The 18,228-nt window shown below is 36.3% G+C and overlaps 1 protein-coding gene across 1 annotated transcript; it reads right to left on the reverse strand.

The window, feature by feature from the left end:
* Nucleotides 1–1,589: 1,589 nt before the first annotated feature.
* LOC110687059 (N66 matrix protein-like) lies at nt 1,590–2,330 on the reverse strand. Its single transcript, XM_021863687.1, has one exon. It carries the CDS (start codon nt 2,328–2,330, stop codon nt 1,590–1,592), a length of 741 nt encoding a protein of 246 aa, XP_021719379.1.
* Between the last annotated feature and the right edge of the window lie 15,898 nt (nt 2,331–18,228).

Here is an 18,228-nt window from a genome sequence, read left to right on the forward strand (position 1 = left end):
GAGTCCGAGGAGTTAAGGAAGTTCAAGTGTCGTGCATTGATTACATAGCATAGGCAGCACGGCCGTGTTACCATAGGCACACCCGTGCTGGCCTATAAGCAAGCAACCCCAGGCAAGGCAGCACGGCCGTGCAAGCCAATAGCACGGCCGTGTCAGTATCCACGCACCCGCACGGCCGTGCCAGATGTTGCCCGTGCCCGTGTCAGCTTAAGTATGCGCCCCGTGCTAGAGCATATTCAGCACGGCCGTGTCATTTTTAGCACGGCCGTGCCAGGAAGCTGCACGGCCGTGCCATATATAGCACGGTCGTGCCAATTTGAAGAAGAAACCCGGTTTACTTACTGACAAGCTAGCACGGCCGTGCCAAATACAGCACGGTCGTGCTGATCCAGGGTTAACTGCGCGCTTGACTTCTCCGAATTAGAAGACGTATATAAGGCCCGACTTTAAGAGGATTAAAAGACAGTTTTAGAGATAGTTTTGAGAGCCTTTGTAGAGAGTTATTGGAGAACGTTCTTAGTATTAGAGATTCATTAGTTTTCTTAGAGAATTTCCTAGAGATTTTAGTTTTCTTGGATTGATTTGAAGCAAGATTTGCGAAGGTTCTTTGTATTATTCATTGACGACGGATATCAAAGTTCTGAACTTTTCCATTGATTCGCATCAATACAATTGGTATTATTCATTCTTGTTTATTAATCAAGCTTTATTATTCCTTAATCAGAATTCATGTTTATATCTATTATGCTTTTGGAATTCATTATTGCTTTGATTATGAATATGTGTGAGTAGTCTCCTAGCTAGGGTTTCGGGATGAAACCCGGCCTAGGTAATCTATGTAATTGAGGATTGATTTTGATAAACGGATTGTGATTAAATTGATTATATGCGATTGCATGTTAATTCATTATAATAGGAGTAGCTAACCTAGAATCTTGAATTTGATTGCATGATATTCTTGATTTGAACAAGAGATTGTGAATTGAGTATTTCATTATTTAATGTGGTTTGATTATGTATCGAGTAATGTTAAGTGCATGAGAAATCCAAGCTTAGTATTGCCCGTTGTCTTCCTATCACATGATATTGATCAGACTTATAGTCTTTGCATATCCCGTTTGTCTCTGTGATTCCTTGTTGCTTAGTTACCAAAGGTTAGGCGGATTCCCGTTCTCCCTAGTGTCTTAGTTTATTGATTTATTCCATCTTATTAGTAGTATTTTAGAACACCATTTTCCATTGATTTCGAACTAGCTTAGGTTTAAGATTGATTTGCAATTACTCTCGTTCCTCGTGGACCGAACCTTTATTTGCCATTGTACTTGGTTATAGGGTGTTCGTATAAGTATTGTTTGATTGAGAGTTAGATTGTAGCGACCGATTTAACCCTTGTCAACATCCTTGGACACAATCCTCTCATCTTCCTCCCTCAAAACACTCCTCTCCTAATCTTCCTCTACGGAACTAGAAACTCCCTCACTAAGGACTCTCCCACACCTAGTGATTACGGAATACACGGGTTTCTTCGGTTCCACCCCTTGAGAAGGCAAAGAGGAAGGACTAGCATAATCCTTAAGAGTGTTTGCAAGTTAGGTTATTTGTGTCTCAAGCATCTTATTATGAGTCATCATCTCATTAAACTTCTTATCACTAACCGCCATATAGGTGTTAATGATCTTAGTTTGATTATCAATCAATTCTTCCAAATTTGTCTTAAAAGATGATGGTTGGGAATAAGAATTTTCACCATTGGATTGGGACTTTAGAGCAAAACCGGGAGGGGTCCCCTTTGATTGTTGTTTTGAATTTCCCCTATTTTGGTTGTTTTTCCAACTCTCTCTACCTTGACTATTGCCACCATTATGGTAATGGTTACCAAAACCTTGAGATTGGCCTTGATTACCATACCCATGGCTTGAGTTTTGATTATTATAACCTTGGTGGTTATAGTTACCTCGGAAACCTTGGTTTCCTTGGTTCCTATATCCTCCATTGTTATAATTATCGAAACCACCTCCTTGAGGGTGAGAATTCTTATTACCAAAGTTCTTAGGTCCTTCAAACCTTTGACCACCATTATCATTAGACACAAAGTTCACATGTTCACATTCATTATTTTTAACATCATCACATCCATCAACAAAAGCTTGTGAACACATGGAAGAATCATGATCATAAGAACCACATAAATGACAAAACACACAACCACTTGGCATGTTATTAGAAGTAGAAGGAGAAGAGTTAGAGATTGTAACTCTCCCTTTGGTTTGGGAGGGAAGACTAAAAGAATTCGCGGACACACTCTCAAGCTTCGCTTTGATTGATGTCATCTCTTTCCCTAGATTTGAAATTTATGATGACAAGTTGTTGATTGCATTGAGTTGATCCACCGAATAGACCGTTGTGCCACTCTTGCCAGTAGACTCTCTCTCTCCTTCTTTCCAATCTCTATAGTATCTCACAACATCCTCAATTATGTCTACCACTTCTTCCTCCGTCCTATTCATCATAGGACCACCAGCTCCTCCATCTAGGCATGACTTGCCTTGAGCACTCAAGCCTCCATAGAAAATTTGGATCACTTGATAAGTAGGAATCCCATGATGTGGACATTCTCTTTGGTACTCCTTGTACCTCTCCCATGCCTCATAGAGATTCTCATTAGGCCTTTGCTTGAATCCTTGGATTAATGCCCTAGCCTCCGCCGTCTTCTTTTGTGGGTAAAAGCGAGACAAGAAAGCTCTAGTAACATCATCCCATGTTCTAAGCGAATTAGGCTTAACCTCTTTATCCAACCACTCTAAGGCACGACCAATGAGAGAAAAGGGAAACAACCTTAGCCGAATGAACTCTTGAGAAATGTCGTTCACCTTGATGGTATTGCAATACTTCTCAAATTCCTTTAGGTGATTCAACGGACTCTCACTCTTGGCTCCACTAAATTTCCTCCTTTCTATCAAAGTAATCATGGCCGGTCATATCTCGAAATCATTCGTCGGTGTTGTAGGCGGAGCAATCCCACTCTCAAACCTATAAGCACCGGGAATACCTTACTCCTTCAAGGCTACCCTTGGATTCTGTCCCATTCCTCCTTCTTGCATCTCTTCTTCAAACTCCTCTTCACTTGAAGAACTATATTGGAAAGATCGATTTGATATTCTTCTCCTTGAGAGTGTTCTCTCGATTTCCGGATCAAAAGGCACAATAGATCGATCACGAGCGCTATGCATGCAAAATCTCAAAAGAAAATGTTAGAAACACGGCTACAAGTGTAGCCTTAAAGGAAGAAATAAAATCTTTTTGTGTTTTTTTTTCAATAAAATGGATATAGACTCAACAACAATACACAATCAAGACACCATTCCCCTGCAACGGCGCCATTTTGATCGATGGTGAAATGGTTGGTCGTTGGACTACCCTCCCCAATCGGTCAAACAATATTTATACACTCAACCAACCCCTATACAAGTATAGTAGCAAGTCAAGGGTCGAACCCAAAGGATAGTGATTGAATGTCTATTGTCTTGCGCTAAGCTATTCCGAAATCGAAAGTGGGGTTGTATGCTAAAACTAGAGCTAATGACAACAAATAAACTTGTAGAAAATCAAAGATGATAAACACTAGGGCTAGGATCCACATGAATTCATAATGGAGATGGATAATTGGGAGGTCAAATTGGCTAAGTCAATCAATGTGAGGGAAAATCAATCAGGCAACCAAAAGAGCATATCAAGCTATTCTCCTAGAGGTCTAACTAGCGTCAACTACGATAAACTCTAGCTAGGAAACATCACAAGACACCTCAATCGTGTAAATGCAAGCCACAAATCAATGGTCCGTATCAATGTGAACTTACAATGCAATCTAGTGCAATAACCAAAGTTGGCCAATCTTCAATTAATCACACACATGCACATGATTCATCAACCAAGTTAAATCTCATCATCAACTCCATCAATTATCCCCAATTAACACTAATCCATTACTCATACATGCTTCGCCATTACCCTAGCAAGTAAACTACTCACTAATCATGGTAATTAAGATCAAAACACAACTAATCAACAATTTCATCATGATCATATTAAGAAATCTGAAATCAATAAAAAAATCAATGAAACTTCAATCAAACATCAAACAATCAACAATCATATGAAAAACAAATGAAATCAACTAAAATCAAACTTATATTGAAATCAAAGATGAGTAGCCTTACAAAATTTGATCAAAGATCAATTGGAATGAAGAAATCTTGATTCATCAACAATACACCATGAATTTCTCTCTCTTCAAACTAGAGTTTCTCTCTCTAAAAAATATGAACAAAGCTCTAACTCTCTCTCTAATTACTCTCTAATCTCTAAAAATGAATTCTTAATGAAAATCTGATCAAAAATTGAATCTCCCCAAAAATGGAAAGAAACTACAATATATACAAGGGAGAAATCGGTTATGACGTCCAAAAATAGACCCACGCAGATGCGGCCGCACATAGGGAAGAAGAGGGCGCACGGAGCAGGGTACAGACACAAACCCAGGGGGGTGCGCCCGCACGCGCCTGTTGTGCGGCCGCACCTAGGAGGGTCTCCTCCTCCCCTTCTTCGATCTTGATCATCCTTGTGCACACAACTTGGTGATGGTGATGAACATCAAAGTAGGCAGTAAGTATATGAGCATTTTGGTGGGTTTGTGGCATAGATGATGCCCCCATCGCATGCGTGCACCGGTCTTGAGACTTGCCCATCGAGTTTCTCTAAACTTGAAGCTCAAAATGCTAGCACAAGGCATCCAATGTGATGATAAATGTTGAAGGGAAGCTCGGAAATCTTTGCATGCTCGATCATAACCTGAAAACAAATGAAAACAAACAAATAATAAATAAAAACAACGAATAAACAAGGAAATGCACAAAATAAAGAAACTAATTACGAAAAGCACAAAGTAAAGAAATAAAGAGCAAAACTAAGGAAAACTAAGTAAAAGTGCTACAAAATGAAATGAAATTCATCCAAAAAAAGATCAAATGAGTGCCATAAATGTCACTCATCACACTTTTCCCAATTCAAAACCAAATTGACATCAGTACAACGTTTAAGCACCTTTGAAAGATTATGCAAGCACATATCAAAATCAGAACCATAAACACTGAAATCATCCATAAATACGTCCATGATGTTCTCAATGAAATCAGAGAAAATGGCCATCATACACCTTTGAAACGTCGCAGGGGCGTTACACAACCCAAATGGCATTATGCGATAAGCAAATGTACCATAGGGGCATGTAAACGTTGTCTTCTCTTGATCTTCCGGATGAATAGGAATCTGAAAGAAACCTAAATATCCATCCAAATAACAGAAAAAACTATGTTTTGCTAATCTTTCAAGCATTTGATCTATAAACGGTAAAGGGAAGTAATCTTTCAAGGTGGTTGTATTCAACCTGCGATAATCCATACACATACGCCAACCTGTGACAACACGAGTAGGAATTAGTTCATTCTTATCATTTTTAACAACAGTTGTCCCCCCTTTCTTAGGAACGACTTATACTGGGCTCACCCACTTAGAATCTGAGATGGGGTAGATGATGCCCGCGTCAAGAAGTTTCATGACCTCTTTCTTCACCACCTCTTGCATATTAGGATTCAATCGACGTTGTGGTTGGATGCAAGGGCGATGATTCTCTTCCCAATTGATTCTATGCATACAAAAATTAGGACTTATCCCTGTAAGATCATCAATACTATACCCGATTGCCTTTTTATGCATGTGAAGCACAGTCAAAAGCTTAGAAACTTGGCTATTATCGAGTTTAGCACTAACAATTACAGGGCATTCCTCATTATCATCAAGAAATGCATATTTAAGATGAGGAGGCAAAGGTTTTAACTCTACCTTTTTAACTTGTGACTCAGAAGTAGAACAAATAGTTTCCATTACCTCAAACCCCTTAGTGTTAGGGGCATCCAAGTCACGAATCAAGGAATCAATCTCTGCATCTCCTTCTCCTTCAGAGACCTCCAGGGTGAGAACATCTTCTAATGGATCATTAGCTAACTCACAAGGCGTATCATCTCTCACAATCTCATCAAGCACATCAATCCTGCAACAAGTATTCTCAAGCATAGGCGACTTCATCGCATTGGTTAGATTAAAAGTCAATGTATCATCACCAACAGACAAAGTAAGGGATCCAGACTTGACATTAATAACAGCACATGCAGTACACAAGAAAGGTCTACCTAAAATGATCGGGATATTACTATCCTCCTCCATATCCAAAACTACAAAGTCAACAGGGATGAAAAATTTCCCAACCCGAACGGAGACATCCTCCAAAACACCTAATGGGTATTTTATAGAACGATCTGCCATTTACAAAGTGATTTGTGTGCATTTTAAAGCTCCCATATTCAACTTGTTACAAACAGAAAGAGGCATAACAGACACACTATCACCTAAGTCACATAAAGCCTTATCAATAAATAATGAACCTACATGACATGGGATGGAAAAACTACCAGGGTCCTTAAGCTTAGGTGGGGATTTATTTTGCATTATAGCACTACACTCTGCAGTTAGAGTGATTGTTTCTACACCACCAAAGTCTTTCTTCTTAGTAATCATTTCCTTTAGAATCTTTGCATACATTGGAACTTGAGGGACCAAATCAGTAAAAGGAACAGTTACCTCAAGGTTCTTGACCATACTCAAGAACTTACCAAATTATTGATATACCTTGTTCTTTTGCATCCGATGTGTAACACCCTAGAAATTCCTTTCCTTTAAATACACACTTTACTCTTTTTAAAATACGTTTTAGGAATATCTAAGACATTACCGCCACCGTGAAAACGGCTTAGGCAACTATCAAAGATACACAGCGGAAGACTTGAAAACCAAAACTATTTAAATAACACAATTTAAAAACCAAACCAACGTAAAGTTGAAAAGCAACAAAACCAAAGTCAAATAAAATCCACTACAACTTGGAACCATTTAAGGCCCTTATTCAAAACCGAAATAACCAACTTTTGTGTTAGTCCATAAGGTAATATAATAAAATATTCAATGCATAAAACACATCATATCCTAATGGAAGCTAGCATGATTCTCTCTTCACTCATGCCCCGTCAAGAACATGCTTTAATACCTGAAAAGTGTATCTCTACTTGCCCCTACTACTCTCCATTAAAATGGATCATCGTAGGGCCAAGATAAAGACATGGCCGGACACAAACAACACACACAATCAGCAAAGCTGAATACATAAGCGTAATTAAACACACTAACATGCATTCTCCTATCATCACACACACTCACCTCATTGCACCTGTTTACAAGCACACACAACAATCAACAAGACACTTTAACTAGACACTAAATAATTCATTTAGCGTTGATTACGCATCGAACGGGTTTCCAACTATACCTCTCCCAATAAATTGGGGTTAACTGACACGGGAGCTAACCGTGCCAGCAACAAACCTGTGCCACACATAGGTGGCGGAATTCCAGCGCATAATAATAAAAAGGAATATACAACGTCCTGTACTCCGTTAGAAGTTATGATCAAATATAAAGTCACATAACTCCCCCCATATGTTCATACTCAAGGTATATATGTTTCAAGAGTTTTGGTGCGTAATCTCTTTCACTTTACGTTATTTACATATTATTAGACTTGGTGATGACTCTCAAGGCATAATAAGTCAATCAACAATAATTATTCAATCAAACAAATATACCAATTTAATTCTTGAATAATTAGTGACCACATAATATTTAATGTTGAACCCTTTTTAATTCTACCTCAGTGTCGAAAACACCTTAAACGCATAAAGCGCCAACAGTCCTATACCTCGGTGTTAAAACACCTTAAGTGCACAAAGGCACCAACATACAACTTATTCCTTGTGTACATAGACACTTATATAGCTCCTTTCTCATGCTTAAAGCATCAATAAAAATTATTTGAACCATAATAAAATTTCTTTTCAATATTCCAAACATAATTAAACAATTAGTTTAATTAAACATGCACTCTATCATGCCATAAATAATTATGTAGTCCATAAAATCATGCCAAAATATAATTTTCCAATCCATAAACCATCACAAATAATTCATGCTTCACAATTCAATCACCAACACCAATATTTCACGATTCAATACATAAACCTTAGCATGATACTACTTGTAATTGATTGAAATTAAAACTAGCATGATTCTACATCATCAAAATATACTAAGTACGCGAACGTACCTCAAATAAGCTCTTAAAATAACCGGTACTCTACAACAATTTTCGAACCAAGTCTCCTACATAAAGGGACAATAATACTATATTAATTACCACTTTATACACAATTTCCAGCAACTTAAACTCACTTTAAATAACTTATAATAATATGAAAATTATTAAAAAAAACCCCTAATTAAACTCCTTTTTAATGGATAATCGCACCCTTTTATTAAAAATCACAATTATACTACTTTAAATAAAATTCCAACATTTTAAACTAATCAAAAATCCTTTAAAACTTCATCAAAATACATCTTTATACTTAAATTATCCATAGAAACATTAAATTATCTCTTACCCCTTTTAAACTCAAAGATAAAATTTAAAGCATAAAAAAACACTTCGTTAAAAATCAAAAACTGCCCGAAAATCATATTTGGAGGCTGAATTTGGCCACGAGAGGGTGGTGCTTACTACAATATGTAGTGAGTCTTTCTTAAATCGTTGTTTCCACTCGACAAATACTACTTATTTATCAAAATCGGAGGAGTTTAGAATCTGATCGGGATTAAAACGAGATTAATATTAACGAACGGAAATTTAATTATTAAAACATGAATTTGCGTATTCATATAAAAATTCCAGCATACTTTTTAAGGCTTAAACCCCTTAAATAAAATCTGAAAATTATATTAAAACCACTTAAAATATTCTCTACTTATGGGTAATCAACTCCTTTTAATTAATACACAAAAGTAGTATGTAAATAAAAATTCCAGCATTATTCTATTAACAAAACCCATTAAAATTTCATTAAAACTCCATAAAGATACAATCTTTAAGCTTTATTACCACTTACAATCAATGGGTATACAAAACCCCCAAATCAATTGTAAGTTAGAACCCTAAAAATCAACACTTTAATAATGAAAACCCTAACTTTTAATACTTCATAAAATCTGAAAATTAAACACTTTATAATCTAAAATTTACAACCTTTAATCATCAAAACACAATTGTAGAACATACTAATCATGTTTAAACAATTTAAAATCAAAACCCCAAAGTATATATTATAGGAATAATTATTAAAAAAAAATAAAAGAGGAGAGAGAAGGAAAGAACCACCGTGGGTGGTGGCCGGCCAGCTGGGCGGCTGCTGGCCGGCGGCGGACCGGCAGTGGTGGTCGATGTGATGATGTGGCAGCAACAAGGTTGAAATTTGGGTGGGTTTATGTCACCCAAAACCCACGTAAATGCAAGAAGAAAAGAAAGAATAAGAAAAGGAAAAAGGAAAGAAGAAAGAAAGAATAAAAATAAAAAGAAAATAGCTTACCTTGACCATTTGACCTTTTTGGGTGGTAAAATTTTAGGGATAAGTAGAGTATTTACAATGTAGAGTAGGTTAGGGTAGGTTTGGGCTTCATAATAATAATGGACTTAAATGATGAAGTAGGTGGCCCAAAAGTAAAAATAGGATGATTGGGTTCGTAATAAAGATGGGCTACGTTTGGATTGAATACTTATTGACCCAAATATAAATACTTGCTTTATTTATAATTCAATAATTAAAATAGTTTGACCCAAAATATATTTTATAATTAAATAAATAATTTATAAAATACATTAAAAATACGGGGTATTACACGATGTGGGAATGGTAGCTTTGGCTCGACAGGTAGAGGCTCAGAACCTTTCTTTTTCTCTTTAATTTCTCAGCATCACTTGCTTTAGCTTTCCCATCTTTTGAGGTGGGAACATCATCCAAGGCCTTCTCTGCAACCTTACTCTTATCCTTCTCAAGATTTGCATCATCAATAGGCATTTGGGGCCCTTCATAACTAACACCACTACGAGTAGTGATAGCATTGGCGGTCTCCTTAGAGATAGGCTGTCCTGGTAAGTGGCCAGGTTGCCTTTGGATATTGGTACCTGCGACTTGCGTGGTTTGGTTCTCCAAATGCTTTGTCATATTTTTCAACTCCTTGATGCTATCTTCAGTGTTTTGCTTCATGGATGTCATCATTCTCATGAGGTCAGACATAATCGGCTCTGGAGTGCTAGCATTTCCGTGAGTAGGTTGTTGAGGTGGTCTATTGAAACCCGGAGAAGCATGATGAGAGGTCCCTTGTTGATTGGGTGGAGGCCTTGCAACATATTGTTGAGGTTGAGGGTTCTGAGGCTGTGACCACTGTTGTTGAGGTTGAGGATTTTGAACATTGTTGCTTTTATATGAGAAGTAGGGATGATTCCTCCAACCTGGATTGAATGTGTTAGAATATGGGTCATTTGGTTGCCTTTGTTGAAAGGCATTCACCTGCTCCATCTGATTGGTATCTTGAGAATCTTGAGCACATTGATATTCAAAGTGACCCTGTATACCGCACAAATCACAATAAAAAAATTAGTTTGCATAGGTGGAGAAGACATAGCATTAACAGATACAAGAGAGGAGTCTTGAGTGGTCGGTAACGCAACAATCTTTGTAGTTAATTGAGCCATCTCAAAAGTCAAGATTGAATACGCTTCAACTTCTATCTTCCCTTTTCTTTGCTCGCGTTCTTGGAGAAGAGAAATGATTGGCTGCAAGATTTGCAAGGAAATCATACCCTTCCTCAATTGTCTTGTCAAGGAAAACACCACCTGCGACAGAATCAACAAGACATTTAGTCTCGGGTTCTAGTCCGTTATAGAAAATACGAACAAGATTCCACTTTTCAAAATTGTGATGCGGGCATGATCGTTGAAGATCTAAGAATCTATCCCATGCTTCCCTAAGAGATTCCCCCGACTCTTGAGAAAATGTTGGTATTTGATGTCGAATCGTTTCAGTTTTTTCAGGGGGAAAATATTCTTTGAGGAATGCATGAGAAATCTTGCTCCACTCTGTCTCCTCGACAGTGTTCAACCACTTTTGAGCTCTATCACGAAGGGAAAATCTGAACAACATCACCTTCAGTTGATCTTGAGTGACTCCTTTGTGATGAGTAGTGGAGCATAATTGTTGAAATCGCTGCAAGTGATTAATTGGCTCGTCAGTAGGATGGCCGCTGAACTGAGTTTGTTGGACCATACTGAGCAATGCGGGTTTAATTTCAAAGTCCTTTGCAGTGATTGCTGGCATTTTAAGACCCGTTGGAATGCCATCTTGGGATGGTACTCCGTAAGAATTAAGAGACCTATTATCAGTCATCTCTTTGCGTGTGTCAGACTGTGTTGTAGAGCTCTTCTGTGAGTGGGTCTTTTTCTGCTTCCCTTTCCCTTGTTTTTTGAGTTGCCTAAGGGTCTTGTCCAAGTCCAGATCCGTAGGGATCAAATCACCTGTTTGTTTTGACCTGGGCATAAACAAAAAGAAAAGAAAGCAATGAGAATGTCCCAATTGAAACTAGAAGTTCCAATGGGACAATAAAAATAGTTCAAACAATCAAACTAAAACTAATAGAATCTAGCCGTCTCCCCGGCAACGGCGCCAAAAACTTGATGAATAAAAAGTTATACCGCAAGTGCATGGTGTCTGTTGTTAGCAGAGATTTAGCAAATACGGGTCGAATCCCACAAGGAGACAGGTTCTGTTAGTTTTTGCCCAATTATATGAACTATTTCTATAAACGAATAATGATTAGATGATTAATTAACTAAAGAATGACAATAATGAAAATAAGGTTGTTCTCAGACCAATTAAAGTCTAGGGCATACGTTCGGTCCACCATGCTTATACCAATCCAAGAAACGCAAACAATCCATTAATAAACAAACTAGGTCGAATAATTAAAGCACTTGTTAATCCTACGGTCAGGAATTAACGCTTAACATATGTAGTTCGGCCGCTAACATAATCAAATTCGCCAATTGTAATTAAGCCTCTAAAAATATGATCTTTCAATTCTAATTTTTATTAGCTAAATAATTAACTCATGATATTGGCCAATTACATGAATCAAACAATAAAGCACAAATCAATTGGAATTATTCAAACCCTAATTCATAAATTTATAAATAAATAAGCACAAATAATCATGGTATAAACATGGCTTCCCTCACTTAACCCTAGAAAACGACTACTCACTCATAATTGAACTAAACAAAACAAAAGAGATAAATAAACTTGAATTCATAATAAATAAAATAAATAAAGAACGAAAAGAATAATTGAAACACCTCGATGATTGAATTAATGAAGAATGAAAAGCTAGGGTTTAACAATGGAGAGAAAAACTAAGAAACGTTTAATCTGGAAAAATAAAGCATCCAGAAAAAAATAAAATCCTCCCAATTATTTATATTAAAACCTAATCCTAAATAAAATAAAATAGATAAAATAAAAATAATGAAATAAAAGTAACAAAGGTCATCTTTTAATTGGTCGAGAGAATTACGATCGACGGAAAACAAGTTTCCCGCGCGCCAGACCCATCGCCCGATCGATGGCCGATGGTCAAGTGATCAAGGGCTTTGACGACGACCATCGGCCGACAGATTTCCATCAGGCTAGGCAGATTCGAAGGGTCGTTTGTGCGGCTAAACCATCGCCCGATGGCAGGGCGCTTGCTGGCAGATTTGCAGGACCAATTTCGGAAGGACGTAATTCACAATCTAGGAATTGTATGAAGGCTTGCAACCTATCATTGGAAAGCTCTTCAAGTATAGTTTCCAACCCAACTCAAATCACCTCAATCCGATCTTTAGAACTCGAGATATGGCTAAAACAATGCACAAAGGTCCTTTTTGATACTTTGCAAGCCTTCGTTTTCCTTTGTTCCTAACTCAAATTCAATTCCGAAAAGTGCATATCGATCCTTGTGGATGCTATTTTCAATTTTCATGCATATAATCCTTAGAGACAACATCCACGAGCATAAATTCCCCGGTAAATGAACTTGATCCATCTATTTCCATTCAAATATCATTCGAATCATCTCCAAATACTTCGAAAGCGTCCAAATGACTACGAAATCACCTGAAACATTAAGAAATACACAAACGGAGCGTAATAGAGCGATATAGAATAACTTATGCAGATATGACCCTAAAATTGACCAAAAAGACTCAGAAAAAGGTATAAAAACTAACATAAACGTTCCTAAGAACCCTATATAAATATGATTCATCATCGTCAGGCGGTGCTAAGACAGTTTTTTGCGGATTTTGTTTTTATCATATCTTTTGATCCAGAAATCCAAATAAGTCATATAATATGTCATTGAAAAGCTATGGAAGTCTACTTTCTAATTTTAGGGAATATTTCAAGTATTACCCCAAATTTAAACCCCACTGTGATCTTACACTAAATTACTGTGGCGTCCTAAAGGAAGGAAGCTAGAGCAAAAGAGTCGCCAACAAGTTTTAGGAACTTGTACATCGTTCATAGGGTGAAGGTTACACCCCTTAAAAAGTTCGGGGATGAAGGTACAAATCCAATCTAAAAGAGAAAGAACCTACTCTTATAATAGGCCTCTACTTTATTCTTCTTGTATTCATGTGCGCTTTTGGACTAACGTGCAATCATTAGGTTAACCCTAAACCTGTTTATCTATCTTGGTTGAATATTAATGCACAAACAAAACTATTATTAGCGATCACTTGAATTATAATCATATCAACCCTAAACAAGATTATTAATTATCTTATTAAGCATGAGTACAAGTACTAATTCTCTTTAAACATGCATAAAGGTGTGATCAACCAATAACAAGAAATATATATCAAGCAACATAATAATCATCATAATAATAATAATAATAATAATCATGTTAAAACATAATAATTGTAAGATTCTAGGCATGATAATAACAAGTTTAATAACAAATCCTAACATGTCACTAAACATATAAAAATCAAAGCTTTAGCCCTAACATGATACTAACATGATATTAAGAAAGAAAATAGGAAGCATCACAACAATCATAATTGACACTATAAATTACCCTAAACATGATATTAAGAAGCAATAAAACATCCTAACATGATACTAGGAAACAATCTAAGGATGATTTCTATATCATAAAACAATTAAACAATTAATGCACTTACTTGGGTGCCTCGTATCTCTTTTAATAACAAAATAAACACGTTAGTAACTTCAAAGAAAATATAAAATAAACAATTAAATTAAATAATTAAAATAGAGATTTGTGACCAAACCCTCAGAAATATCAAACCTTTCACGTCTAGGGCGAAGGCAGGTTCGAATTGGGCTAGGTGTGTCTAGATCTTGTGAATGCGGAATTTTGTGTTGTGAAAGGTTGGTTTAGAATAAGAGAGAGAGTATCAAGATTTTCTTGATGAGATTTGGTAATTAAAAACGGAGGTCTAAGGAAGCTATTTATAATGAAAAATAGTCTAGAATAGATAAAGAATAATCAGAGTTTCAAGAGGAATAAAAACACGACGCTGGCGTGCGGCGCCGCAGGCGATTTTCCACACGTTTTCATATTTTTGATAACAATAAACGTAAAAAGTCCGTATGAGGGGTAAAATCGTAATTTCATTTAAACACTTTTTTATTCCAAATAAAACTCATAAAACTCAATTATCAATCCTACTCACATTAGGATTTCAAAAGAACCTTCTAGAAAATTCTAGAAGACTATAATCAATCCTAATTGCTTTAGGAATGATAATTCATGATAGGCCCTCCTCTAGATCATTGGGCAGCACATAAAGATCAAACCGGGCCCAGTTTAGTAATTTGGGCATAACTTCCTCATTATTCATCGGAATTGGGCTTATAATATATCGTTGGAAAGCTCTTTTCGAGCCCAACCCAACTAAACTATTTTTGGAACCTTGATATGGATCAAACTAAACTGGATTTACTATTTTTATTAAATAGATTTTCAAAAACAGAGAGAAAGAAGAGAAACAAAAACTAACCGCAACACTAGACTTTCCACACTTTCACTTCGTTCGATTATGATTCGATGTGAAAGGTATTTATCATTTGTTTTAGTTTTAGGGAGACAGAAATGGGTGTCTACACCAACCCAATTGGAATCAGATTAAAATCTTTTGTAGATAAAACAATATTGCCGAAATAGTGGAAGGATGTCTGTTTTGGATAGAGTTTCGTATTCCTTTCATATCTTTTTCGTTATAACTCGGAATTAATATTATAATATATCATTGGAAAGATAATTTTAAGATCTATCCAACCATGTAATATTTGGATAAAGATCATGAGGCACGAAAATAATATCTGACTATCTTTGAACATCTTTAAATTCAAATAGATTTAGGATTTTTTTTTTTTAAAAAAAAAAGGAAAGTTTTATTCAATTTCAAACTCTTTGATTTTATCTTTTCGAAAAGGATAATTAAGATCTTTTAGAAACTCATCGAAGCTTTTAATTAATCCTAATTAGTTTTTGAATAGGATTAAACCCTTGAACCCTCCACATGATCATTGGGTCGTATGTAAGAACCAAACCGGGCCTAGTTTAGTTTTTTTGTCATAACTTCCTCATTATTCATCGGAATTGAGCTTATAATATATTGTTGGAAAGGTCTTCTCAAACCCCATCTAATTAAACCATTATTGGAACCATATCATGGATCAAACTAAACTAGACTGGACGCTTTCCATAAATAGAGTAAGAAAAAAAATATTTTCAAAAACAGAAAGAGAGATATTTTAATACAAACATCCTCATCACTAGACTTTTAATTCTTTCGCTTCATTCGATTATGATTAAATGCGAAAGGTATTCATCACTGGGTTTGGTTTTGGAGAGACACAAATGGGTGTCTACAGGGGCAAATGCTTATTTATAGAGGGGTAATTCCAGGGGCATCTTGGTAATTTTCTCAGAAGGTGAATAGTAAAATTTGTTCTACCATTCGTTAAGTGACAAGTGTCACAGATGCCACATGACATGCCACATCACATCACATCTGTGAGGGGCAAATGTTTTGGGGAAAATTACCCCGCCACGTGGTCCACTTAAACCAGGACATGTATCGACCCGTAATTGGTTCCAAAGAAGCTAATAACAGCTTGCCATGTGGAATCCACTTTCAAGAGAAGGAAATGGCAGCCTTCAAAGGCCCGATTCTAGAAAAGCCGCCAAAAGAGCGAGAAGCCCACCAAATCTAGGTCAAATGACCTACGTAAGGGCACACTTTTCCAAAATGACCCTATAAATAGAGAAATTTCCCCCATTTGTGGGACAGATTGAATTAATTATAATATCACTGACATTCTCTCACATCAGAGAAATCTCCTGATCTCGGAATCAGAGAACATTTCACTTTTACCCTTTTTTGCACTTCTTACTTACTCTATCACGTTCTAACTTGATCGTCAGAGGTGGAGCTCCAACCAGCCGGAGTCTCCGTTATTTTGCAGGTATAGGCGCTTCCCAACCAATCTTCGAGTCGTAACTCTCCCGAGGGACAAAAACACCTAAAACACCTAGTTTTATATTAAGATGTCTTTATGATTCCCAGTATCAGGTTTAGGGTAATAACTAATATTTCTAATATCATGTATGTTTCTAGGATGCTTCCTATTTTTTCTTTCTATCATATTAGTATCATGTTAGGGATAAAGCTTTGATCTTTAATGTTTAGTGACATGTTAGAATTTCTTATTAATCTTGTTAGTATCATGCCTAAGGTCTTGCTAATATTATATGCATTGAGAATATTACCATGATGATGATGATTGTTATTATGTTGCTTGATATTTATTATTGTTATTGCTTGATCACACCTTGTATGAATGTTTAAAGGGAATTTGTACTTGTAATCACTCTTAATAAGATAATTAATAATCTTGTTTAGGCTAATGTGATTATAATTCAAGTGATCGCCAATGATAGTTTTTCTTGTGCATTAATATTCAACCAACATAGATAAACAGGTTTAGGGTTAACCTATTGATTGAATATATGTTACTTAGAAAGCGCACATGAATACGAGAAGAATAAAGTAGAGGCTTAGTTTTAGGGCAAGTTCAATCTCTTTTAGGTTATATTTGTACCTTCGTCCCCAAATATCTAGTCATGGTTCCAGACCACTATGGAGTTAGCGATCTCATGGATCATGAAGGAATGTAACCTTCACCCTGTGAACGATTTACAAGTTCATAAAACTTGTAGGCGACTCTTTTACTCTAGCTTCCTTCTCTTTGGACGCTACCATGCTTAAGCGTATGATCACGGTGGGGCTCAAGTGTAGGATGCTTGAACTATTCCCTACACCACCCATTTCAAAAATCTAGTGGATTTTCCGTCTGAGGGCTCAACCTAACGTTTATTTTGACCTTTTTGACTGATTTTTTTCCATGATTTTTCTCTTTAAAAACGCTCTCCTAACTTCAATTCACATTTTTCTCTTTGAAATTAGGTAGAATTTGGTGAAGGAAATCTACATTAAAGTTTAAAGAGCGCTTTTAAAGAGAAAAATCGGGGAAAAATCAGTAAAAAGGGTCAAATGAGATTACGTGGGGCCTACAGACGGAAAATCCACCGGATTTTTGAAATGGGTTGTAATTTGAGTATTTATTTAATTTAAGGGGTAATTATTTAAAATAAAAAATTAAACGGGTAGTTAGTTCGAAAATGGTTTTATTTTTGAATGTTAATTTAAAAATTAACCTAAAAAATTGAAATTAAAATTGAAAAACTACTTTGAATGGAAAGATTAAAAAGTACATAAAAACAGAGAGAAGGTATTACAATATAAAAAATAAAAAATAGAAACCTTTTAATATTAAATGGGGGTAAATATGTAAATACGTATTTTTGGATTATAAATGTTAGAACTCAACTGCTGTTTGTCGCTCCCAATTTACCAGGTAACGCTCCCTTTTTGACTTGAATGGACCACTATGCCCTTTAAGCAATTTGTGTTATAAAAAGGACCTTGTTCCCCATTTGGACACAATACATGAAACGGTCCCCTCACTTCACGACATTGCTGTCCCGAGCCTCCCAAAATCGGTCCCCACGGCCTTGCAACCAAATCGGTCCCCACGACCA

The sequence above is a fragment of the Chenopodium quinoa genome, unplaced genomic scaffold (assembly GCF_001683475.1).
Source record: "Chenopodium quinoa cultivar QQ74 unplaced genomic scaffold, ASM168347v1, whole genome shotgun sequence".
NCBI lineage: Eukaryota > Viridiplantae > Streptophyta > Magnoliopsida > Caryophyllales > Amaranthaceae > Chenopodium > Chenopodium quinoa.

What these genes read in the sequence shown, in the direction of transcription:
- LOC110687059 (XM_021863687.1), bottom strand. Translation starts at nt 2,330, where the DNA reads ATGACATCAATCAAAGCGAAGCTTGAGAGTGTGTCCGCGAATTCTTTT.